This window comes from Giraffa tippelskirchi, chromosome 7 (assembly GCF_054371585.1).
Source record: "Giraffa tippelskirchi isolate mGirTip1 chromosome 7, T2T-mGirTip1v1.2.pri, whole genome shotgun sequence".
NCBI classification, from domain to species: domain Eukaryota; kingdom Metazoa; phylum Chordata; class Mammalia; order Artiodactyla; family Giraffidae; genus Giraffa; species Giraffa tippelskirchi.
This window is the reverse complement of record NC_137281.1, coordinates 121,024,794-121,049,950: the sequence shown is the minus strand read 5'-3', so window position 1 is coordinate 121,049,950 and position 25,157 is coordinate 121,024,794. Positions and strand designations below refer to the sequence as shown.

Below are 25,157 nucleotides of genomic sequence, written 5' to 3'. Positions count from 1 at the left end.
TATATATTTGATATGTTCAGAATTCGAAAAGTATTTTTTGGCTTGTTGCTTGTTCTTGTCTGTTTTCAATAAAAGAAGTAAGACAAGTAACAACTACCTCTGCTGTCCCAGGTATTATTGTGCCCACAATTTATTTATATTAATATGTAATTATTATACAGTATCTTTTAAAAACCTTGTATTATACTAGTATCAACTACCTATGTGCCATATGCTCAAGCAAGCTTTTTATGTGTAGAATCTTCTTTCATATATAATTTCCTTTTCAAACATCAAAAACCTTGTGATATAGGTAGTAAACTATAATCATCTCTTTTTGATGGAAAAAGCATCTTATGAATTAATGGTGAAGAATTAGAATCCAGGACTCCTTACTTTTAGACCTTTTCCTACAGATGATACAACTCAATATAACAAAAAGAAAAAGCAAAAACTTACCAATTGTGGAGGAAACATAGTATATAGAAGAACCAATCTCAACATCAAATCTTCTACAGTATGCAATCAACAGGCCTAAAAAAAATTTCACATTACATTCTTAAAATAACAATAGCAATACAAATTCACTTGTTAACTATGGCAATAGTACATGTTGCACTGTATTTAACATTCATTTTTGCGTCATTAGAACATTAAAGTACCTCAAATTCCGGACAAAATTTTATATGCTGATTTCTTTAAACTTAATACCATATATTAAACATTTTCCTAAGCAGTCTTTAAAAACATAATTTTTATTAGCTAGCACACTGTTTTCACTAATTCTATGCTATGTGCTTTTAATAGCACATGGTGTGGGACTGGTAAAGGGAAGGGTAAGTTTAAAGATATTTAAGAACTTTAAGGTTACTTAATAGAAAGCATTCCCTACTTTATCAATTATGTGAATGAAAGGAGACTCACTGGGCTAAGAGAGCTGCTACACTGGACTTTGCCATCCAGCTCACACGGCAACACTATTTGTTTCTCTATCTAGCTTTACTATGTCAATGACAAGGCTTTTTCAGAAGAGCCACTACTCTTTACCTAGGCACAGCCCGTTACTACACAAGGAGACAGTAAGAAAAGTGAGGAAGGACACACTACCAGCTGACTGAGAAACATTATTAATTACTTCTATACTATATTATTCCTGGGCTGGAATTAAGTTTATTCTATAGGTAGTCCAGTGAGGAAAATAGGCCAAACTGCAGTAACTGTCAGAGCAGACATTCTAGGAGAAGGCAATCAATTCCACCACACACTGTATTTTTTTGGTATTATAGTGCCCTACAAGCTGTTGTTCTACTGTGTTTTCCTCTTCATCACGACCTTGCTTAGTTTAAATAACTTGTTTAAACAAATAACTATTGTTTTAAAACATAAGTAACAGAAATTATAATATATTTGGCATTATTAAACTCAACTTTTAAAGGGGATTTATGATATACTTTCTTGGGGAAGAGGTCAAATTGATCCTAGTTACTTCTTCTAAGGCATTTTTTGAGCCATGGGAGATAAACTTTGGTTGTTACTATATGGGCTTTATCTTCTACCCGTCAAAACACTTTTTCTCCATTCCTGTCACTGATCCCAGCTCTAGCATTAGCCAGAAATACTTAAAGAGCAGGTAATTTTTAACATTTGATATCTGATACTGCACATCTGACAATTTTAAATCATCAGTCTATTTTCACTCAAATTGTTACAAACAATTGCTTACCTGGTACAATGATGTCTCCAAAACCCAATATTGAAACTGGCATGAGACACACACTCATTACTGAGAAATAGGCCAGTTTTGGTACCCTGATGACTACTGGTAACTGTAATTACAAAAAAAAAAAGAGAGAGAGAGACCACCAATAAACCTCTTAGGAATCTTTACCCACATCTTCAGAAAGGGAAGGATTGACGTTAGAATAACTTAATGTTTTAAAATTAACATTTTAGAAACATGAGGGGAAAAAGAGCTTGAAATCAGAGAACATAAATTAAACATAAATATACTCTGAATGTATAGAAAGCTTGAAAGACATAGATATGTAGTTATGGAAAAACAAAACCCAACATACATGTAGGGTTAAGAGTATTAATCCAGTATCCCCATATCTAACGTTTTTTCTTTCCTTTTTACCAAAAAATAGAGGACTCAGGCCTTGAAAGAGATTTTTTTTTTTTTGACAATCTGGATTTTTTTCCCCAAAGAAGAATCTTGTCTGAGAGGGTATGATTTAAAGTCCAATGAACATATCTGAAATACAATCCTTACTTTCTCATGGGGAGCTGATGGTTGAGCAGTGGCTTCCACCAAGTTTCCATCATTCTAGGATGAAACCCAAGTCAATAGGTATTTAATAATTTAGAATAACTAACAAAAGGGCTATATTTTGTGAGAAACAAAGCTTTACAATACCTTAACATGCACTACATGACCAATGAATTACACAGGAAGGCAAAATTATTAACTGAACACACACAAATACACTGGCAGCCATTCGTACTTAATTGCCACTCCTACCTTTTCATTATTTCCAAAAGGTCCAGCTGCAAGTTCAACCATGATACTCTCACCATTCTAAAATTAAGAAAGGTAAAAGAAATTGTTCAATCACTTAAAGTGAACAATCTGCCAGTATTCACGACCAAGGGCTTCCCAGGTGGCGCTAGTGGTAAAGAGCCTGACTGCCAATCCAGCAGACTCAAGAAACGTGGGTTTGATCCCTGGGTCGGGAAGATCCCCTGGAGAAGGAAATGGCAACCCGCTCCAGTATTCTTGCCTGGGAAATCCCATGGTCAGAGGAGCCTGGTGGGCCCCAGTCCTCGGGGTTGCAAAGAGTCGGACATGATTGAGCATACACACACGTTCATGATCTACTGCCACGGCTATGGCCTACTGTAAGCTGATGGAAAGTCATCTGTAGACTTATTTTTTCCTAAAATGATCTCTGTAGATAGCAAAAATTGGAGTTATCTAAAACAAATTTCACCTAGCACGCTACTCCACTTTATTAGGGCTCAACAAACAAGAGAAACTTACAGTTAAACCACACAAAAATTATTCAACTGAAGGTTTGAGCACTGATTTATACTGATAACTAATATCTAGCATTTCTTCTGTGGGCTATACATTTTAAGTGCTTTACTTATATTATGTCATATACTATGTGTCATTAGTCATTTTTAGCAATAACAATGAACGGGGACAGAAGAAATACTGAAATTTTTTATATACAAATTTATAATAAATTGATGACTTTATTTAAATATACATTTAACCTTCTGTCTATTCACCACAATAACAATGAAGCCACACTTGAAAAGATCAAGCCCTAAAGAACTTGAGAACATTTCTCTATCCTGACTCTTGTCCAATTTCAGCTTTGCCTGCTCTTAATGCACCAATCAAAACATTAACCTTAGCAGAATTTTTTCCTTGTGCATGTCTAAGGTCTTTTTATGTGGGCTGTGTGAGAAATTCATTAAAAAGTTCTTTCCTGACAGCAAAGTCTACTGGGGAGAGGGGAAACATTTAGATGTAGCAAGCTAAGACTGCATGAGCACCCATCTTACACTTAAAATAATGTCCCAAACAGGTCATGGGAAGATAAATAAATGCTGAATTTTTAGGACAATTTGATTGATTAGCTATACTATTTTCCATGTGGGTGGGGAGCATAGAATAAATTACTTGGGTTTATTTTTTAAGAGGATTTCACTGATACCTGAGTTGAGCTATTTCAAATCCTCAAAGATGATGCTGTGAAAGTGCTGCACTCGATATGCCAGCAAATCTGGAAAACTCAGCAGTGGCCACAGGACTGGAAAAGGTCAGCTTTCATTCCAATCCCAAAGAAAGGCAATGCCAAAGAATGCTCAAACTACCGCACAATGGCACTCATCTCACACACTAGGAAAGTAATGCTCAAAATTTTCCAAGCCAGGCTTCAGTAATACATGAACCGTGAACTTCCAGATGTTCAAGCTCGTTTTAGAAAAGGCAGAGGAACCAGAGATCAAATTGTCAACATCTGCTGGATCATCAAAAAAGCAAGAGAGTTCCAGAAAAACATCTATTTCTGCTTTATTGACTATGCCAAAGTCTTTGACTGTTTGGATCACAATAAACTGTGGAAAATTCTGAAAGAGATGGGAATACCAGACCATCTGAGCTGTCTCTTGAGAAACCTGTATGCAGGTCAGGAAGCAACAGTTAGAACTGGACATGGAACAACAGACTGGTTCCAAATAGGAAAAGGAGTACGTCAAGGCTGTATATTGTCACCCTGCTTATTCAACTTATATGCAGAGTACATCATGAGAAACGCTGGGCTGGAAGAAACACAAGCTGGAATCAAGATTGCCGGGAGAAATATCAATAACCTCAGATATGCAGATGACACCACCCTTATGGCAGAAAGTGAAGAAGAACTAGAGCCTCTTGATGAAAGTGAAAGTGGAGAGTGAAAAAGTTGGCTTAAAGCTCAACGTTCAGAAAACTAAGATCATGGCATCTGGTCCGATCACTTCATGGGAAATAGATGGGGAAACAGTGGAAACAGTGTCAGACTTTATTTTTTTTGGCTCCAAATCACTGCTCATGGTGATTGAAGCCATGAAATTAAAAGATGCTTACTCCTTGGAAGGAAGGTTATGACCAACCTAAGTAGCATATTTAAAAGCAGAGACATTACTTTGCTGACAAAGGTCTATCTAGTCAAGGTTATGGTTTTTCCAGTGGTCATGTATGGATGTGAGAGTTGGACTGTGAAGAAAGCTGAGTGCCGCAGAATTTATGCTTTTGAACTGTGGTGTTGGAGAAGACTCTTGAGAGTCCCTTGGACTGCAAGGAGATCCAACCAGTCCATCCTAAAGGAGATCAGTCCTGGGTGTTCATTGGAAGGACTGATGTTGAAGCTGAAACTCCAATACGTTGGCTACCTCATGTGAACAGTTGACTCATTGGAAAAGACCCTGATGCTGGGAAGGATTGGGGGCAGGAAGAGAAGGGGACGACAGAGGATGAGATGGTTGGATGGCATCACCGACTCAATGGACATGGGTTTGGGTAAACTCCAGGAGTTGGTGATGGACAGGCAGGCCTGGCGTGCTGCGATTCATGGGGCCGCAAAGAGTCGGACACGGCTGAGCGACTGAACTGGACTGAACCGAGTAGAAAAACGAATAAATTCCTTGGCTACAGAAATCTCTTCCTCGTGTTAGGCTTTAGGTTACAGAAGGGTTAAATCACAGGAGTTTATGAAAATAAACTAATATTAAATACAGTTGCTTACAGGAAACTCCCATGATGTGATTCAATTTCCAGATACAGAGTTTATTTTGGTTCATTTTCAAATTGTTATTTAAAACATTTAACTGAAGACCATTACTGACATCCTCTCATACATTCAAAGATATCTACCTGAGAAACTACTATTTGCAAGACACTATACCAAGTATGGTGGTATATGAAGGAAAAAAAAACAAGACTGGCTCTCACTACCTGTACTCCTATGGCTACCTGCCCTGCCAACTCATTAAAAATCTGCTAATACCAGGGTCAAGAAGATATTTAGAATGTCTAATATTTAATTCTTGAAATTTTAAGTGAAAACCACAAAAATCAGAAATCATGTATCTGATTTTCATTTTGATTTGCCTAACAAACCAGACTGAGAAGACAGTGTTAAGGTAAATCTACAAGAGTGAACTCCAAAGAGCACGTCAATCTTTTCCATTGGATCAGATTACTAGAAGTCACATTTCTAGTCAGTGGGATCAAAGATGGAAAAAAAAGAAGAAAAATCCCCTAAGCAGAGAAGAAAGAAGACTCAAAGACATCTTTACTATTACCATATATACCTTTAAAATCCTGACATTTTTATGTGTACAGAATGGACACAGTTTGCTGGCAGACAAGTTTGGCACTTATAAAGTGACACTAGTGTTAAAACACAATGGAAAATTTATTTTTAGAAAAGAGTTTAGTTATAGCTTTTATGTTCACTGTGCAATGTAAGTGTCATATGGTATGAAAGTGTTAATCACTTAGTCGTGCCCAACTCTCTGCAACCCAATGAACTGTAACCCGTCAGGCTCCTCTCCCCAGTGGAATTCTCCAGGCAAGAATACTGGAGTGGGTTGCCATCTCCTTCTCCAGGGGATCTTCCCAACCCAGGAATCAAACCTTGGACTATTGCATTGCAGGCAGATTCTTTACCGTCTGAGCCACCAGGGAAGCCTAAACAGGTAGTCATATGGTATGACTACCCATTAACCTATGGGAATGGTTTTGTAGAGAGAGTGCTTTACTTTCATTATGAGATCTGTGATGGAGTGACTTATAGAAACATTTTTAAACCAAATAAATTGACACAAGCTAGAACAAATTTAGACTGAACTCCAAAATCTGCTTTAGTAAATTAAAAGCTTTTGCTATAATTCATAATACTAATTCTATGCTTTTTTGGTTACCATTGCAAATTAAGTCAATGAGCCAGATGGTTCACCATAAAAGCATGGAAAGGTACTAGTATTTTGGGACAGTTAACTACATTTCTTACCTAGTTGCAATTTTACCTCCCCAATGGGGCATATGTTTGTCTTACGCCATCATAGCCAATATCAGAATGCAGATATTTCACAGATAGTAGAGGTTAAAGAATAAAGAACTACTAGGGGAAAAAGCAGTCATTATATTAAATATATGAAAGTGACAAAGGATAAAAAAATGATATCAAGTTAGAAAGTGAGACTCACTCTCAAAAGTGAGAAATGTAGAATTAAGCAATAATTAGTAATATATTCATGAGATAAGAATAGGGACAAGGTAGAAGAATTAAGCAATAATTAATAACACATTCATGAGATAGGAATAGGGACAAGGTAGAAAAACTGGGCCAATAATGAAGGACTACCACACTCACCCAACACCTCTCCCTTATTCTAGGGACAGCACCATGATTTTATTGAGGAGCTAGTGGTATACCTGGGAATAGATGACCTAGGAGTTTCAAGTTGCTATGATTCTAACCTCATGGAAAAAGCCAGTCTGAGACAATGAAAAGGTGGACAGAAGCAGGAAGGAAGAGTATGTGCCCCTGGGTCTAGTTTCTCCTGAGGACAGTCCCTCCCTGGCCTTTGCACCTATTCTGAATAGATGGGACCTCTTTCATATAGAAGAGTTAGGTTGGATTCTGGCAGAAGCAACCAAAAAAATTCTACTGATGGAAAAAGAGGATAGAATGCTAGCAGTACTCCCTCACTCAAATGATTAGGAAACTGAGGGCTAAGTGACTAGCAGCTCAGGGTTATAAAGTTACAGATCTACACTTTAGGCCTCTAGACTTCCAGTGTTGGGCTCTTTCTTAGTCTCATGCTAGGGTTACAGAAATGAAAGAAGCAATGACATCTTTCATTCTTTTTTGCTGTCTGTATTATCTACAGCAAATATTTATTGTTTTACAATATGAAGAAAAGTTACTTTAAAATGTGTAGGAAGAAAATTTATAGACATTCTCATGTTTACATCAATCAGAAGGCTTTTTTTTTTAGCAAAATGGTGTAAAGGCTTAAAAATATCCTCTATTAAAAGGTCAATTTCAATGACAATTCTCTTTAAGAGAATTAGAACCCAGTCAATGGTAAACGTCTGGAAAATCAATACTCTAAGAGCATATTTAAGATTCTAATCATTTAGTATGTTTCCTATGCATTTCAAAATATCATACCTTTGTGATGAATGGTGTTATGAAAACAAAAAATACATCATAGAGGAGGAGAAGGCCTAGAAGTATCACACATGACTGTTGAAGAAAGAAACAAATTTAAAGGTCAAACTTCTCATATTTAAATTAAGAGATATTATTTTGCAAATACAAATAAACATATACATTTAAACATTATTTTTAAGGCATTTAATGTTTATTACTATTTGTAGTTTTATTCTATAAATCACATTAAAATTTTATCTGCTTCAACCCACTCTTTTAAAAAAGAATCACTGAAGCAAAGAAATGTTCTTCCCTGATTTTAGTCTTGTACAGATTATATGAATTTGGCATACTATGTGAATGATTAAAAATATTTTATATAGAAAATCAGTGGTTTCCTGGGTTGTGGATTAGGGCTAATTGATAAAGGGCATGACAGAGCTTTTGAAGAGGTAAGAAATATTTTATATCGATTGGGATAGTGGTTACAAAGTTACATATTTGTAAAGGTTTTGATAATCTGTACACTTAAAATAGGTGCATTTAATTATATGTAAATTATATCTTAATAAAGTTGTTTTAAAAAGAAAACAATATTTTAGCTAGCAAAGTAGTCTACTTTACCTTGAAGTTGGGTAACTTCAGTGTTTTAATTAAATTCAGACAGAAAGCAATCCCCAAGATATCCTGTAAAATCCAAGCCCATCTAAAATCAAAAGAAATTACTCTATTATTTTACTCAGTTATTTTTAAGTGGAACATTTCAAAAGAAACATATCAAAGCAATACTGTTCAATTGCTATGATTTGACTATTCAACTATTAAGTAGCAGTATAACAACAGAAAAACCTCTTATAGTTTTCATGTTTTATTGTTCTAGTAGAATAATGAATACTACTGCACTAAGAAAAAGTTGAAAGCCTGCTTCAGAAGAAAGTATATCAGACAAAAGTGCATATTTATCCTTAATCTTTGAATTTTACATGTCTCTTTTTAGAAAGGTAGCTCATAAAAAAGGATACAATGTTAATATACATCCAGATAGCTAAAGCATAAAGGAAATGAGAGCTATACATCAAACACTACCAGAAATTGACAACTAGCACGAATAATTACCAACTGATTATCATACTTGGAGGTGCCTACAATTGTATGAACTTTGCTCTCCCAAATTCTGGGCCATTAAATCCTTTGGGGTTTTAATAACTTTATTAACAAACTGTTAAAATTATTTTCTGGTTATCCCTCCTGCAAATAGACAGAAATCTATATATTTTCTTATATTTCTTTCTTTCTCACATGAAAGGTAGCATATGCTAGATATTCTTGCATGTTTGACTTTTTTCAGTTAAAACTATATCCTGGAAATCACTGCACATTAATTCACAGAAATCTTCATTCTTGACAGCTGCATTGTACTTTACTGTGTGGCTATACCATAAATAAATGCATTTTTGAAGCCTATTTCAGTTTAGATGTTTAAATCCTAGTTTACATTCCCTTCTCTAGACAACCTGAAATCCATTAGCACAAGATTTCTTTATTTAAGTATTTAGCATGTTTCAAGACTAGGATGTTCTGGGGGGGAAAAATCCATAATGAACAATTATTAAGGCAAGATATGAAACAACCCATCCTTAGTCTAACCTAAAAGGAAATGCAATGAGTATTCATACCTATCTTCATTTCGAAATACAGCCCAAACAACAGCTACTGCTATGCACAGTCCAGAGAGAAAAATAAGTCTCACTTCAATGCTCTTGCCACGACAGGTAATCCTAAAAGACAGTTTGAAATACATTAATTTACTCTAAAGATAAAATATAATGTTCACTTAATGTAACAAATGAATGTTTGCCACAGTGAGAAGAAAGTTTTTGAAATGTCAATTTTAAAGCCTTGACTTTAACTACAATGAATGATACATAATAAAATATTCACCAGTTCAATAGAACTGTGTTGATGAAAATGCTCTATATCTGTGCTGTCCAATACCACAGCCATTAGCCACATGTGGTTATTTAGCACTTGAAATGTGGCTAATGGGACTGGGCAACTGAATTTTTAATTTTATTTAATTTTAATTATTTTTAATTAAAATAGCAACATGTATATTGGACTTCACAGGTTTACAACAAAGCTCCTATTTTTCCTTGTATTGTTTTAAATTACAAAAACCAACATTATGGGCTTCCTCACAAGAGATACATACGTGCATTGTCCACATTGTATCTTACGAACTAGTGCAGCAAGACAGTTGTACAGACTCATCGCTGATGCTATGCAGAAAATTGCTATCATAACATAAACTAGAAAAAAAGACACCAAATTATATGAGAACAGAGGAAACACGGTAAGGAAACATGATAAGAAAACTTTTATACAATTAATATTAGTTCTTTAGCTTTCTTATTGGATCATAATACTTTCAATGCAGTGACCATATCAAAATCTGAATTGGTTACTAAACTGAACATACTTAGATCTTGAGCTTTAAGGGTGGTATTTTGTGTGCTGTTTCAGTTCCACTACACACTACTAGGATTTCTTTATGGGCTGAAGCTGGCTCTGCAATTGTTTTTTTTTTTTAATTTTACTATTACAGTTGATTTATAATACTGTTATTAATTTCAGGTGCACAGCTTCAGATTATGGCAACCCACTCCAGTACTCTTGCCCGGAAAATCCCATGGACAGGGGAGCCTGGTAGGTTACGGTCCATTGGGTCACAAAGAGTCGGACACGACTGAGCGACTTCACATAGGCTATTACAATATACTAAATATAGTTCCCTGTGCTATATAATACTCTTTGTTTATCTTTATAATAGATAGTGGGGTATATCTGTTAATCCTATACTGCTACTTTATCCCTTCCTTTTCCCCTTTAAGTAACTGTAAATTTCTACGTCTGTCTTTCTAATTTGTAAATAAGTTGATCTGTATTATTTTTTAGATTCCACATACATGATATCATATTATATTTGTCTTTCTGTCTGAGTTAACTTAGCATAATAATATTTAGGTTCACCCATGTTACTGCAAATAGCATTATTTCATTGTTTTTTAATGACTGAGTAATATTCCATTATCTCTCTCTCTCTCTCACATACCTTCTTTATCCATTCATCTATTGATGGGCATTTAGGTTACTTCCATAATTTGGCTATTGCAAATAACACCACAATGAACACAGAAGTAGAAATAAAGTATTAGCTGCTTAGTCGTGTCCAACTCTTTGCGACCCCATGGACTGTAGCCCACCAGGCTACTCTGTCCATGGAATTCTCCAGGCAAGAATACTGGAGTGGGTTGCCATTTCCTACTCCAGGGAATTTTCCCAACCCAGGGATTGAACCTTGGTCTCCTGCAACACAGGGAGATTCTTTACTGTCTGAGTCACCAGGGAAGCCCCTAATGAACATAAGGGTGCATATGTATGTTCTATTTAGTTTTTTGTTTTCTTGGAATAAATACCCAGAAGTGGAATTGCTGAATCATACGTTAGCTCTATTTTTAAATTTTTAAGGAATCTCCATACTGTTTTCCATAGTGGCCACACCAATTTATATTCCCACCAACAGTGATAGGAGGGTTCCCTTTTCTCCACACCCTCTCAAAAATTTTATTATTTGTAGACTTTTTGAAGATGGCCATTCTGACAGGTGTGAGATGAAACCTCAAGTAGTTTTGATCTGCATTGAGCATCTTCTCATGTGCCTACAGGCCATTTGTATGTCATCTTTGGAGAAATGTCGATTAGGTCTTCTGCCCTTTTTCTGATTGGGTTGTTTTTTTTGATATTGAATTGTATGAGCTGTTTGTATATTTTAGATATTAACCCCTGTTGGTTGCATCTTTTGCAAATATTTTCTCCCAGTTCATATGCTGTCTTTCAGTTTTGTTTATGGTTTCCTTTGCTATGTAAAAGCTTTAAGTTTTATTAGGTCCCATTTGTTTATTTTTGCTTTTATTTCTTTTGCCTTCAGAGAGTGACCTAAGAAAATATTGCTAGGATTTATGTCAGTAGCTGTGCATTTTATCATTCAATGATTCAAAGTCACATGTTTGTTAAAGATGTCTATGGAGTGAGTTGTAGACACCTGTATTTAATTTAAATGTAACAAATGGAAGAATTAATAAATCACTTAAAATACTTATTTATTTTTTTAGTGGAAATGTTTTACTTTTAAAAAAATTTTATTTATTTTAATTGAAGGATAATTATCTTACAATATTGTGGTGGCTTTTGCCATACATCAACATGAATCGGCCATAGGTATACATGTGTCCCTAAAACATTTTTAAAAAGCTTAAAGATGAGAACTTCCCCTACCTTAGACATTAATCATGATGTCTATATTTTCCTACGGTGGAATTCACCTCTAATAACTTTACATGTGGTAAAACCAAATCCACTTAAACAAACCTCATTGTCTAGATATGATATTAAGGTATTAAAATTCACAAATGTTTTTCTATATTAGCTATACTTGGTTGAAATTACTGAAAATTAAAAATATTTGATCTTGCTGTTGTTAAAAACAGGAAGAAATTATCATGCTGTAAAAGTATTGCATTGTGAAATTTCTCAAAATTTTACAATAGAATTACACATTTTAACTGAATTTTGCAAATTCCACTAGATTTCAGAAAACTATAACTTTGTTTTGTATGTGAGAAAAGACAGCAAACTAGAGACAGTAAATAAGGGGCAGTAAATTAACCACTTTCTAATTGGTGATCTTGGACAAATTATTTTTTCATTTGCTTATTATTTGTTATTATTGCATATATATGACAATCTAAGTAGCAAGATTGACAATCAAAGATTGCCAAGTTGAGTTTGTTTAGTCATCCACCAAAGGTCTCCAAACCAAGATTTAAAACTCTAGTGGAAGTCATGCTGTGGAAGCCCTATCAGAGTTTTAGTGTCCTACTATATCTAAGAAAATGATTTGGCAAGAGAGAGAATTTGGTAAATATAACTATCTTTAGTTATTTTCTTCAGCATGACTTAACATAAAACAGTATGGAGAATCTTAGCAATTTAATACATTGAACATATTAAGAAATGGCATCAATTTTAGCCATAAGAAACCATTTGAAAGCATATTAAATTTCACAATATCACACACCATTGTCAGAGTCATAATTAGACCCCATGTCATGGGATAACCATGAGGTTTAATGATCTTCCTCCTCTTACATTGAAAATTACAGTTATAAACAGGATCAATTTTTAAATAGTGATGAGTTTAAGGAAATTCCTTACCAAAAACTAAAATGTGCTTTAGGGTAAAGAAATCTCTTTGTTATATTAAAGACCACTAAATATATCAACTGAGGGTCAGACACACAATTGAAGGCTGAGAATTTAAAACAGAAAAATTAGCTGTGCAATGATGACATAATACAAATACCACACTGGTATCCACTCTTCCAGCAACATATTGAAATATGAGTGATATTCCAAGAATAATTTTTTCTAATTGGAAATAGTTTTAAAACTGCTACCATAGGAGAGGAGAAATTGAAAACTAAGGTGAAACTAACCTGAGGCCTCAGTTTTCTACTCCAGAAACTTATACTATTATTCTGTATATAAACATTTTGTAGCCTGTGGTGGTTTTCACAAAGGGTTTTTGCTAATTCTCATTAGGCACACTCTCTTTCCCTGGGCTCCCTTCTCTTTCTGCTATGTGTTGGCCACAAATGGCAAATTTCCATCTTATCAGAACACTAAGTAGACTGTTCAGGGGATGGGCAAGCCATGACCCCTTCCTTCCTAAAGGAAAAAGTATCATTTACTCTCTAGACTACAAGCAAGTCCCTGTGTATTTTTAGATGTATTATGATCTTAAATGTTCACACAAGTAAAACAAAATTTAAGCAATACAACATTTTGATTTGCAAACTGACAAAAAGGACCAATCACACTTTAGGAGTAAGCAGAAGCAATACATTCACAATTTGAATAATCTTCTATTATATTTCATGTAACTATATATAGCCACCAAGAAATCCTTAGTCTGCTGCTTAGATACTGGTCTACTATGCTTTATCTGCAGAGAGGAAAACTTAGGGACTGTAGCAATTCTTTCAGGTTGTCCATGAAGAAGTGTTCTTATTTTGAGTCACAGTATATTTTAAATCAGATTTTTTTTTTTTTAATCCCAGAGTAATAGGGACCTAACACTTTTGACAGTTTAAAAAGTTAATATCACTTTTTAATTATTCACTTAAGTTTTCCAGTTGAGTGCCTTAAAGGAAAAGATAAATCTGGCCAAGTAAATGAAAAGATTGTATGCTAAAAAGTAGCAAATATAAAATGATTTCTTACCTAACCATTTGTAGAAGAAATAAAGTAAGACCATCATAATACAGCAGATGACCACAAATATTATAACTGTTAGAGGACTAAAAGTAAAGTATTCTTCCTTCTTTTTCCTCATTTCTCTATCTTCAGTGTTGGTCATTGCCTTCATGTTTTCCCTGCATAAACACACACAGAAACTTCAGCAATCTCTGCCAAGTACAGTTATTTTCAAAATCTATCTGTAATACTAACTTAAAGTTGTTTCTGATTACAAAGTTAATATACTTAAAAAGTTATACATCATGAAGAAATACTTAATTTAGAAGTAAAAACTCTCTATAATTCTACCCTTCAGAGTTGGTGTGTTATTAACCACTAACTTTTGAAACTATTTTTTTCTGGAGACAAAACTGTTAAAACAGAAGATATTTATTACATAAAAAATTAATGTTTTTGGTGACGTTTATATTATCTAATTTGGAAACTATACTGATGTAATGTTTCAAATAAAAACCAATTCTTTTTACACACTTAATATTACCAACTTGCAGATAGTCAACTCCTTTTAAAATTAGCTTCTCCTCAATGTAAAACACTAACTTATTCTCAGTCAGCTCAGTATTTACTGTAAGTCTGTTTGGTGCTCATCAACATATTATGAAGGATTCAAAAGAAGTTCAGGACATAGCTTTGTCCTACCTTGATTAAAGGTAGCAAAATATTGTTTCTAATTCTCCCAATACCCCTTCTGGGGTCACACAACTAGTGAAAGGCAGACACAGGAGCTGAAGAGGAAAGGGTCACAAGCTTCTTTTATTGAACAGTCAGTTTCTGTTCTGTCACCTTGTCTCTTCCCAGTTATACAGAAGCCACTAACGTACTTTTTCAGCGCCAGTCCCTTCAACTCTGGTCTACTAAAACAGTATTCCGATCGCTTCTCGGCCTTTTGGCTAAGATCAAATGTTAAATGGTGTTCCCTGTTCCTTTTTCATATATCCTGATCGTTTTCATCAGCTCTGGGCTCAATATAAACTTTAGGTTAAAAAAAAAAAAAGATTTATTTCTATCAACCTGTACATTTGCTAAGCTGCTTATTTACCAACATGCCACTTTCTTATCAGAAAACTACTTATCAAGATGGTTACTATTCTTCACATCTGTGACTCTAGGGAGGCTTCCTGGGGGAAGGAGCAGGGAGAAGGTTTGAGGAGGAACACACAGTACCTCCCTGAAACTGTAGAGCCAGACGACCCGGTATTAACAAGAGTTTCAACAAAAGTGGTACTTGAGTGGGAAAACATGCCCACCTTTGGATAAATCCACTGCAAACATTTATTTAAGGACATTTCTATCACAGAACCCATATAAGGCACAATAACCAAAAGGTTATATATTCATATTCAGTTTATACCAGGTAATTTATTGAAGGAAAATATACTCTAGGTTTATATCATGTTAAAATAATACAACTCATCTTTTTTTAAAAAACTGTATTCAAATCAGGTCGAGAGCCACAGGCGATAGGAAGCTAAGCTTTCTTTCCTGCCATCTTGAGTTTATGATGAGGACCAGTTATATGCATGCATGCTCAGTTGCTCAGTTGTGTCTGACTTCTTTGAGACCCCATGGGCTGTAGTCTGCCAGGCTCCTCCATCCCTGGGATTTTCCAGGTAAGAATACTGGAGTAGGCTGCCATTTTCTTCTTCACCAGTTATATGAGGGCTCATTATAACAGGAGTTTAACTCTCTACTGAAAAGTCTTTATATGGAATCTAGGCATTTTTCCTTTTTGCATAAAGTACCTCTTTCATTTGGCAGGTTAATTCTGGGTTATAAGGTCCTGTTCTGGTAAACTTTTCCTTCCCTAAGCCATATTCTCTTTTCTCTTCTCTTTCAGTCTAACTCTCTTTACTTGCTAAATAATTGTTCCTGTGTTATTTTTTAAAATTAAGATATAGAAGACATATAACATTAATTTCAGGTGTACTACACAATGATTAGATAATTGTATATACTGCAAAATGATTACCACAATAAGTTTAGTTCACATCCATAAGCACATAGTTAAAAAGATTTTTTTTTCTTATGATGAGAACGTTTAAGAACTCCTTTATCAGCAACTTTCAAATATGCAGGACAGAATCATTAACTATGGTCACTGTGTTGTATATCACCAGGACTTATTTATTTTATAACTGGAAATCCATACCTTTTGAGCACCTTCACTCATTTTTCCCACCCTCCACCTCCCTACCTCTGGTAACCACCAATCTGTTCTCTGAATCTATGAGTTCGTTTTTTTAAAGATTCCACACATAAATGAGATGTTCTAGTATTTATCTTTGTCTGACTTATTTCACTAAGCATAAGTAATACCCTCAAAATCCAGCGATGCTGTTGTAAATGGTCCTTATATCAATAATTCTACTTTTTATGAAACTTTTTCCATTTTATCATTGATTAATACTCTTTCTCTATACTGTCATTCCCACCCACCACATACACACTTAGTTTTTTCTATCTTTATCCTACTTTTAGAATCCGTCACTTCAATTTCAAAATCCTTAACTCTGCAGGTAAAAGATATCTCTTCTCCCAACCTAAATACTAAAGGCAATACATCTTTTGTTTTTGTCCATCGTCATGTTTTATGATTAAGTCAACTTGTATATACTGCTCTCACACCTCCAATTTTCTTGAGGAGGAGCGTGTTCTGACAGGTACATTAAACTTGCCTTGCTAACTCAAAGTCCATGGACCAGTTTGTTAAAAATGCAGAATCTCAGCATTCACCACAAGCCTACTAAATCTGAATTTTAAAATTTTTAATGGACATGGGTTTGGGTGGACTCTGGAAGTTGGTGATGGACAGGGAGGCCTGGTGTGCTGCGGTTCATGGGGTTGCAAAGAGTCGGACGCGACTGAGCGACTGAACTGAACTGAATGAAATCTCAAGACAGTTTGTATTCACATTACAGCTTGAGCAGTACTACTCTAGAAAAGAAATAATTTACACAATAATGTAAGTACACTGAGAATCTATATTAAATGGAAAAACATTTTCAATGAATCAGTAGCTTTTCAGAAATTATAACATTTTACCATACGATCTAGAAAATGATTTTGGAGATCTTCCATACTAGGCTTTATAAAGATTAATAGTGAAAAATATAATGCTTACTTATGTGAAGACATGTGACTAACACATGCTGAAATGTGTTTTCCAAATATGTAAAATATTTTAAGCTCAATACTCTAGGAATCCATGCTTGTTAGATTTCTCTTACTGTAAGTCAATCAAATTTTAGTATTTTAAGAAATTACAAATAGGCTTATTAGGTTTAGCTGGCATCAAATAAGCCCTTTTTAGTGGAATCTATAGATCAATTCACAAGGTGAACATATTGTCCTTTATGCACAAAATAATGTGCTCTGAGCACAATTTTTTACTCAGAGTTATGAAAATGAACTGATTCTTCTAAACGACACTGCCTGCTTTAATCTACAGCAAAAGGTACATAACTGTAAGAACACTGGGTTTAGGTTGTTATTAAATAGACAAATCCAAATTTCATGTACTTTTGAAATTTCTATATTTAAATTAAAATATGGACGTACTTAATTAATATCTAATTCCTAAAGCACTGAATAGAATGGTGAGGTCACATTGTAATGATTCAACTCAGGAGGAGCTGAAAAACTTCCCACCCTGTTTGCTGCTGCTGCTGCTAAGTCGCTTCGGTCGTGTCCGACTCTGTGCGACCCCATAGACAGCAGCCCACCAGGCTCCGCCATCCCTGGGACTCTGCAGGCAAGAAAACTGGAGTGGGTTGCCATTTCCTCCTCCAATGCATGAAAGTGAAAAGTGAAAATGAAGTCGCTCAGTCGTGTCCGACTCTTAGCGACCCCGTGGACTGTAGCCTATCAGGCTCCTCCATCCATGGGATTTTCCAGGCAAGAGTACTGGAGTGGGGTGCCATTGCCTTCTCTGCCCACCCTGTTTATTTTCTTCCAATCTAAGCGAACAGGTACATTAGGATGCTAACTATCTCTACCTTTTCTGGGTGAGGTAATTAAACATTCTAATTGAAGAGCCTTTGGTGAAATTTCAATGTTTCCTTGCCAGCAGAAGAACAAGAGGAACCTTCAACTCCCTTCTCAGTGAAAAGCTAAAGATCTATGTGAGGACAAACCTGCAATCTAACATTGTCAGCACTATATTCTGAGAACAAGTAGAACTTTAAGTGTTGTTACATGATAAAATGATTAAAGACAATAATTTTTTAACCATTTATCTTAAAAACAATGAAGTTTAATTAAGCTTACAATTCAATTAGCCCGCTCCAGTATCCTCCTAATGCCACAGTGAATACAGCAATTACAAAAATAACCACCATAGTATAGTCAAAGTTAGGCCACGATGGAGAATACATTTTCACAATAATGTTATCTCCGAGAGTCTGAAATGCAAAATAACAGTTAATACACTGGAATTAGTTTTCTGTTTACTATAGAGTATGCAGCAATATTCCAATTTCATTCTGGAATGGACAGGATATATAAGACAGTTAAGAATAACAGAATTTATTTTGATAACATAATATAGTCTCTTGTCAAAATTATGAGGCTTTGATTTATTAAAAGCAAAAGTGTGGTGTTTCACACATTGACATTTTGTTCAAGGATTTAAAATTAAGATAAATGATATGACACAAAAATTTTAAAGAGGTTGAAACAAAGAAATATCCTTTCAAACATCAAGACTCTGAAACACCTTGTGCTAAATGGGGAGGGGTTGAATAAGACTTGAATAAGACTAGCAAGTTCCATCTTACTAACAAGTGGAACATATATAATAATTTAAATATCAGTGATTTAAAGTACAAAATTGTACTATTTATAAACTTTATCTAACAGATAATTATTAATTTACCTGCTTCATATCTTTAAAGTCTTTGTGGTTTATAAATGCAATCAATATTTTCACATCAAGAAATTCAGATTTGTTCCCTGAGGGAGGAAACTAAAAGAAAAAAAAACATATTATGAAAACTTATGAACTACTAGTATATTTACAGAATAAAGTACAAATGATTCATTAAATACAAATATCTTTTTAAAGTTATAAAACAATGTCTCATGTGTTCTTTCTTAATATTATAATATTAAAAAGGATTCAAACTGGAATCTTTTTAGCATAAGTTTAAACTGATATTTTATACACACACACACACGTTCCTAACATATCTTGTCTATTTTAGGAGTGGAAAAGAAACAAAAATTTCCAATTAAACACTTATTATAACCAGAATGTTTAAGAATACTACCATCAGATTATTAAAAACTAAGCCCTTATAGCACAGGGAACCCTACTTAATGTTATGTGGCAGCTTGAATGAGAGGGGAATTTAGGGGAGAATGGATACATGTATATGTATGGCTGAGACCCTAATCAGTCAGTCCTAAAGGAATCAGTCCTGAATATTCATTGGAAGGACTGATGCTAAAGCTGAAACTCCAATACTCTGGCCACCGGATGTGAAACCGACTCACTGGAAAAGACCCTGATGCTGGGAAAGACTGAAGGTGAGAGGAGAAGGGGACGACAGAGGATGAGATGGTTAGATGGCCTCACCAATGTGATGGACCTGAGTTTGAGTAGGCTCTGGGAGTTGGTGATGGACAGGGAAGCCTGGCGTGCTGCAGTCTATGGGGTCGCAAAGAGTTGAACATGACTGAGCGACTTAACTGAACTGAGACCCTTCACTGTTCAGAATCTACCACAACATTGTTTGTTAATCAGCTACATCCCAATAAAAAGCAAAAAGTTTAAAATAAAACCCAAAAAATCCCACAAAACACTCAGCCTCAAGCCACACACAAAGAATATAGTTCAGTTCCTGTAAAATTTGATATCAAGAACTCAAAAGAAGTTAATAACTTACTAGGACACTGTTATTGGCAACCAACAAAGCTTCAGCACCTCCTGTTTGTGCAATTTTGGCTTTTTCAAGAAAATGGCAAGTTCCCCACTGTACCACAACTGCTTTGTTCTTTATTCCATCAGGAGGAATATCAGAAATGTTGCAGAGTGGTGTGGTAGTCAGATTCATCAAACTAGTGGAAGTCTGGAAAGAAGAAATGTCTTTAATATTATATATATCATATTTCACCCTAAAGGCATTCAAAGAGAGTATCAACATTGGTTTAACACAAAGTTCCTTTAAATTAGAAACATTTGATGACAATCAGGCTTTGAGGTAGGTATTTTTTAATTTTCTAACTTGATTTTCTCATAAGGAGAAAAATATTAAAGCAAAAGCAATAAATATTTATTAATCATAATGTTATAATTAGGTTACACACTGAAACATTATAACTACTCATTCTCACCATTCAATATTTTGTTATAAATAAATAGAAACTGTGATTTACTTACTGCATTTTCTAGGGTACTTGGAAGAGATGTCCAGTGAGGGTTATATAGCATGCAGTAGTCCTTAGATGCTGAAGGCGTGCCATTTTCAGAGGCATGGAGGATTGCCTCGTGAGCAGCTGTCTAGGACACAAACAATAATTTTCACAGTGGCAATGATTCAGCTTGCCAAGAACTAAGGATTTTAATAAAGCTATTTATATACAGGTTTGACCACATTTCCTTAAGGGGTAAGGTCCTCCAATGAACTTCTTCTTCTTTGAGGAAATAGTAAAACTGTACATGGTTGCTCAGAACATATTCTTTAAGGAAGTCACTTTGTTAATGGCCCTTCTTATAAGGGCCATATCCCAGGGAGGAATCGTGTTATGATGTTATAACTTCGACACTCCCTTCACACCCTGAAACTTTACTTTCCAATCTCTTATGAGTTATTATTTCATTATTCATATTCTATAAAAGACAATGCACCTGAAATCCCTTAACCTATTTTACCTTCCATATTCTATGAGTCACTAGGGTAAACTTTAAAAAAAAAATATTTTTTTTCTTTTATGTTTGGCTGTGCTAGGTCTTTGTCGCTGGGCAGGCTTTTCTGCAGTTGTGGCAAGCCGGAGCTACTCTCTAGTTGCAGTGTGCAGGCTTCTCATTCGGCGGCTTCTCTTGTGACAGGACACGGGCTCGAGGGACGCAGGCTTTAGTAGTTGCCACACATGGGCTCAGTAGCTGTGGCACAGGGGCTTAGTTACTCTGTGGCATGTGGGATCTTCCACATGTCTTCTGCATTATAGGGTAAACTTCTAAGTGCTATCTTTGGAAATGAACCAGAGAAACTAGAAGTCTCATGTTTTCAAGACCCTGCAAAAAATCTATTCAAAAAGACCAATCAAGAGTTTAAAGTGAAAAAAGAAGATCTAGCAGAATGTTCTTTCCTTATGCCTCATTTCGCACTACCGAGAAAGAGGAGAGACAAGAGGCAGTAAGTGACCAAAGAGAATAACCACAGTACATGGGGGTAGGGAGGTGGCAGTGGAGCCTACGACATGAAGAAACAGCCCAAGATAGCTAGAATGCAACTCCACATCGCAACTCCCTTTAAACTTGGATCAATCCAGAGCCTTCCTCTCTCCTTTGAGAAAATCTTACGCTACAACCAAAGGGAGAAAAAAGATTGTCTGGCAGTTAAAGATGATGTACTACCAAGCCTCTGCCACTAAAGCATGCACCAACAAGAAATTGCTGATATTTGACCATTTTTGATCTATTAATTTTGCAAATTTGTAATTTTGGTAATTACATAGAAGTCAATCTAAATGTCTAAGTACAGAAATGCTCTAATCCATGCTCTCCTACCTCAAATCTCCTGTGAATATTTGGGATTTGAGGGCTTTCTGGCATACTTGGGACTTCATTAGCTTATGGATCTAAGCAAGTGTAGGGAATTCTTCAAACATGCCATCAGATTACATAAAATGTTACATAAGGAAATTATTTCTGGAAAAAAGAAATGCAGTTTTCGTTCAGTTAAATACTTGGTGGCTATGAATGCATTCTGACAGCAGAGGTGGACTGATCTGTTAAAATTCTTACTGAATCTATTGTTTGGGATTGTTTGATGTTCAAGTTATACCCAATTTGGTCAGTTTGCAAATATGGCCTCTTCCACCTTGCTCTTTGTATCCTTTTGACAAGACCCCATTAGTCTTTGAGGACTTCCTTGTTTCTATGCTGAATTTATCCTTTACCTGTCACAGATCAGAACCAGTCATTCTCCTAAGCTCCTTTTGGAAAGGACTGGATTTAAATCAGGATTTGGTTTTAACCAAAAGCAAATGAAAAAGGAAAGATAAAAGAAGCTAAAGGTAAAGGAGAAAAGGAAAGATACACCCATCTGAATGCAGAGTTCCAAAGAATAGCAAGGAGAGATAAGAAAGCCTTCCTCAGTGATCACTGCAAAGAAATAGAGGAAAACAATTGAGTGGGAAAGACTAGACATCTCTTCAAGAAAATCAGAGATACCAAGGGAACATTTCATGCAAGTTGAGTTCACTTCAGTCTCTCAGTCGTGTCCGACTCTTTGTGACCCCATGGACTGCAGCACGCCAGGCTTCCCTGTCCATTGCCAACTCCTGGAGCTTACTCAAACTCATGTCCATCAAGTTGGTGATGGCATCCAACCATCTTATCCTCTGTCATCACCTTCTCCTGCCTTCAATCTTTCCCAGCATCAGGATCAATAAAGGACAGAAACAGAAGATATTAAGAGGCGGTGGCAAGAATACACAGAACTATATACAAAAAGATCTTCACGACCCAGATAATCACGATGGTGTGATCACTCACCTAGAGCCAGACATCCTGGAATGTGAAGTCAAGTGGGCCTTAGGAAGCATCATTACAAACAAAGCTAGTGGAGGTGATGGAATTCCAGTTGAGCTAGTTCAAATCCTAAAAGATGATGCTGTGAAAGTGCTGTACTCAATATGCCAACAGATTTGGAAAAACTCAGCAGTGGCCTCAGGACTAGAAAAGGTCAGTTTTCATTCAAATCCCAAAGAAAGGCAATGCCAAAGAATGTTCAAACTACCGCACAATTGCACTCATCTCACACGCTAGCAAAGTAATGCTTAAAATTCTCCAAGGCAGACTTCAACAGTACATGAACCAAGAACTTCCATAAGTTCAAGCTAGATTTAGAAAAGGCAGAGGAACCAGAGATCAAATTGCCAACATCTGTTGGATCATTGAAAAAGCAAGAGAGTTCCAGAAAAACATCTACTTCTGCTTTATTGACCTATGCCAAAGCCTATGACTGTGTGGATCACAACAAACTGTGGAAAATTCTGAAAGAGATGGGAATACCAGACCACCTGACCTGCCTCCTGAGAAATCTGTATGAAGGTCAAGAAGCAACAGTTAGAACTGGACGTGGAACAATGGACTGGTTCCAAATCGGGAAAGGAGTACGTCAAGGCTGTATATTGTCACCCTGCTTATTTAACTTATATGCAGAGTACATCATATGAAATGCCAGGATGGATGAAGCACAAGCAGGAATCAAGATTGCAGGGAGAAACATCAATAACCTCAGATATGCATATGACACCACCCTAATGGCAGAAAGCAAACAGGAACTGAAGAGCCTCTTGATGAAAGTGAAAGAGGAGACTGAAAAAGTTGGCTTAAAGCTCAACATTCAAAAAACTAAGATCATGGCATCCGGTCCCACCATTTCATGGCAAATAGATGGGGAAACAATGGAAACCATGACAGACTTTCTTTTCTTGGGCTCCAAAATCACTGCAGATGGTGACTGCAGCCATAAAATTAAAAGACGCTTGCTCCTCGGAAGAGAAGTTATGACCAACCTAGACAGCTTATTAAAAAGCAGAGACATTACTTTGCTGACTAGTCAAAGCTATTATTTTTCTTAGTAGTCATGTATGGATGTGAGAGTTGGAACATAAAGAAAGCTGAGGGCTGAGGAATTGATGTTTTTGAACTGTGGTGTTGGAGAAGATTCTTGAGAGTCCCTTGGACTGCAAGGAGATCCAACCAGTCAACCCTAAAGGAAATCACTCCTGAATATTCATTAGAAGGACTGATGCTGAAACTGAAACCCCAATACTTTGGCCACCTGATGCGAAGGACTGACTCACTGCAAAAGACCCTGATGCTAGGAAAGACTGACACAGAAGGGGATGACAGAGGATAAGACAGTTGGATGGCATCACCAACTCAATGGCCGAGAGTTTGAGCAAGCCCCAGGAGTTGGTGATGGATAGTGAAGCCTGGCATGCTGCAGTCCATGGGGTAGCAAAGAGTCGGACATGACTAAGGGACTGAACTGACTGACTTGGTTTTAACTGTGTCTAAGGCTGCTGAAGTGGTGTAACCTTTACAACAAACAACTGGCAATATCAATCAAACTTTTTAAATTGGAGTATAGTTGCTTCACAATGTTGTTTAGCTTCTGCATTACAACAAAGTGAATCAGCTACATGTGCATATATATATTCCCTCTCTCTTGAGCCTTCCTCCCACCCCCTCAATCAAACGTTTTTAATATATATAATTCTCCAATTCATATCCTACAGTTGTATTAATATGACACAATGCACAAGATTGTAGAAAGATAAATGTACAGGGATATTCACTGATATATTATCTGTTATAGCAAAAACAAAAAACAACATCTTCTACAGATAAGGATCCATTACATTATGGTATGTATTGTACACAGCTTTAAAAAGAAAGAACTTGATCTACTTGTAGAAATATATATCCATACTAAGAAAAGCAAATTCCAGAAAGATATTTACAATGTTTCCTATTTTTATAAAAATAAAGCTTCCTATATGTACCTGTACATTTATGTAAACTTAAAGAATGACAGAGAGAGAGACACACCAGCCGGTTTAAAAAAAAAAAGAAGAGGAAAACAAAAGCAAAAATAAAGATGTAAAAACACTGGAAAGAGAAAATTAAAAAAGGAAAACACAATCAAAGAAAACAAAAAGGTATGAAATCCCTCTCTTGCCATCTTGCCCACAGTCACCCCTTAGGGGCTTTTCTTATGTCTTTCCAGACACTATCTATGAATATTTAAGATAGAAAAACAGACAGGTCTCAAATATATACATTGTTTGTTTTACACATATGGGATCATACTATATACACTACTGTGTAGCTTTTCTAAAATTTATTTTTAA

At 35.7% G+C, this 25,157-nt stretch overlaps 1 protein-coding gene across 5 annotated transcripts in view; it reads right to left on the bottom strand.

The window, feature by feature from the left end:
- SPPL2A (signal peptide peptidase like 2A) overlaps positions 1-25,157 on the bottom strand; it is a 56,640-nt gene that overhangs the window by 13,063 nt on the left and 18,420 nt on the right. For 2 of the 5 annotated variants that reach the window (XM_081508291.1, XM_081508293.1), the window contains exons 2-14: positions 20,449-20,568; positions 19,955-20,137; positions 18,943-19,032; positions 18,336-18,469; positions 14,034-14,185; positions 9,904-10,000; positions 9,368-9,469; positions 8,316-8,397; positions 7,710-7,784; positions 2,501-2,557; positions 2,252-2,305; positions 1,703-1,805; positions 439-513 (exon numbers count right to left, since the gene is read on the bottom strand). In XM_081508291.1, the coding sequence (XP_081364417.1) occupies positions 439-513; positions 1,703-1,805; positions 2,252-2,305; positions 2,501-2,557; positions 7,710-7,784; positions 8,316-8,397; positions 9,368-9,469; positions 9,904-10,000; positions 14,034-14,185; positions 18,336-18,469; positions 18,943-19,032; positions 19,955-20,137; positions 20,449-20,568 (1,324 nt within the window). Of the gene's footprint in view, positions 1-393; positions 514-1,702; positions 1,806-2,251; positions 2,306-2,500; positions 2,558-7,709; positions 7,785-8,315; positions 8,398-9,367; positions 9,470-9,903; positions 10,001-14,033; positions 14,186-18,335; positions 18,470-18,942; positions 19,033-19,954; positions 20,138-20,448; positions 20,569-25,157 lie in introns of all 5 variants that reach the window. The other 3 variants (XM_081508292.1, XM_081508295.1, XR_014059106.1) reach the window with 2 other exon arrangements.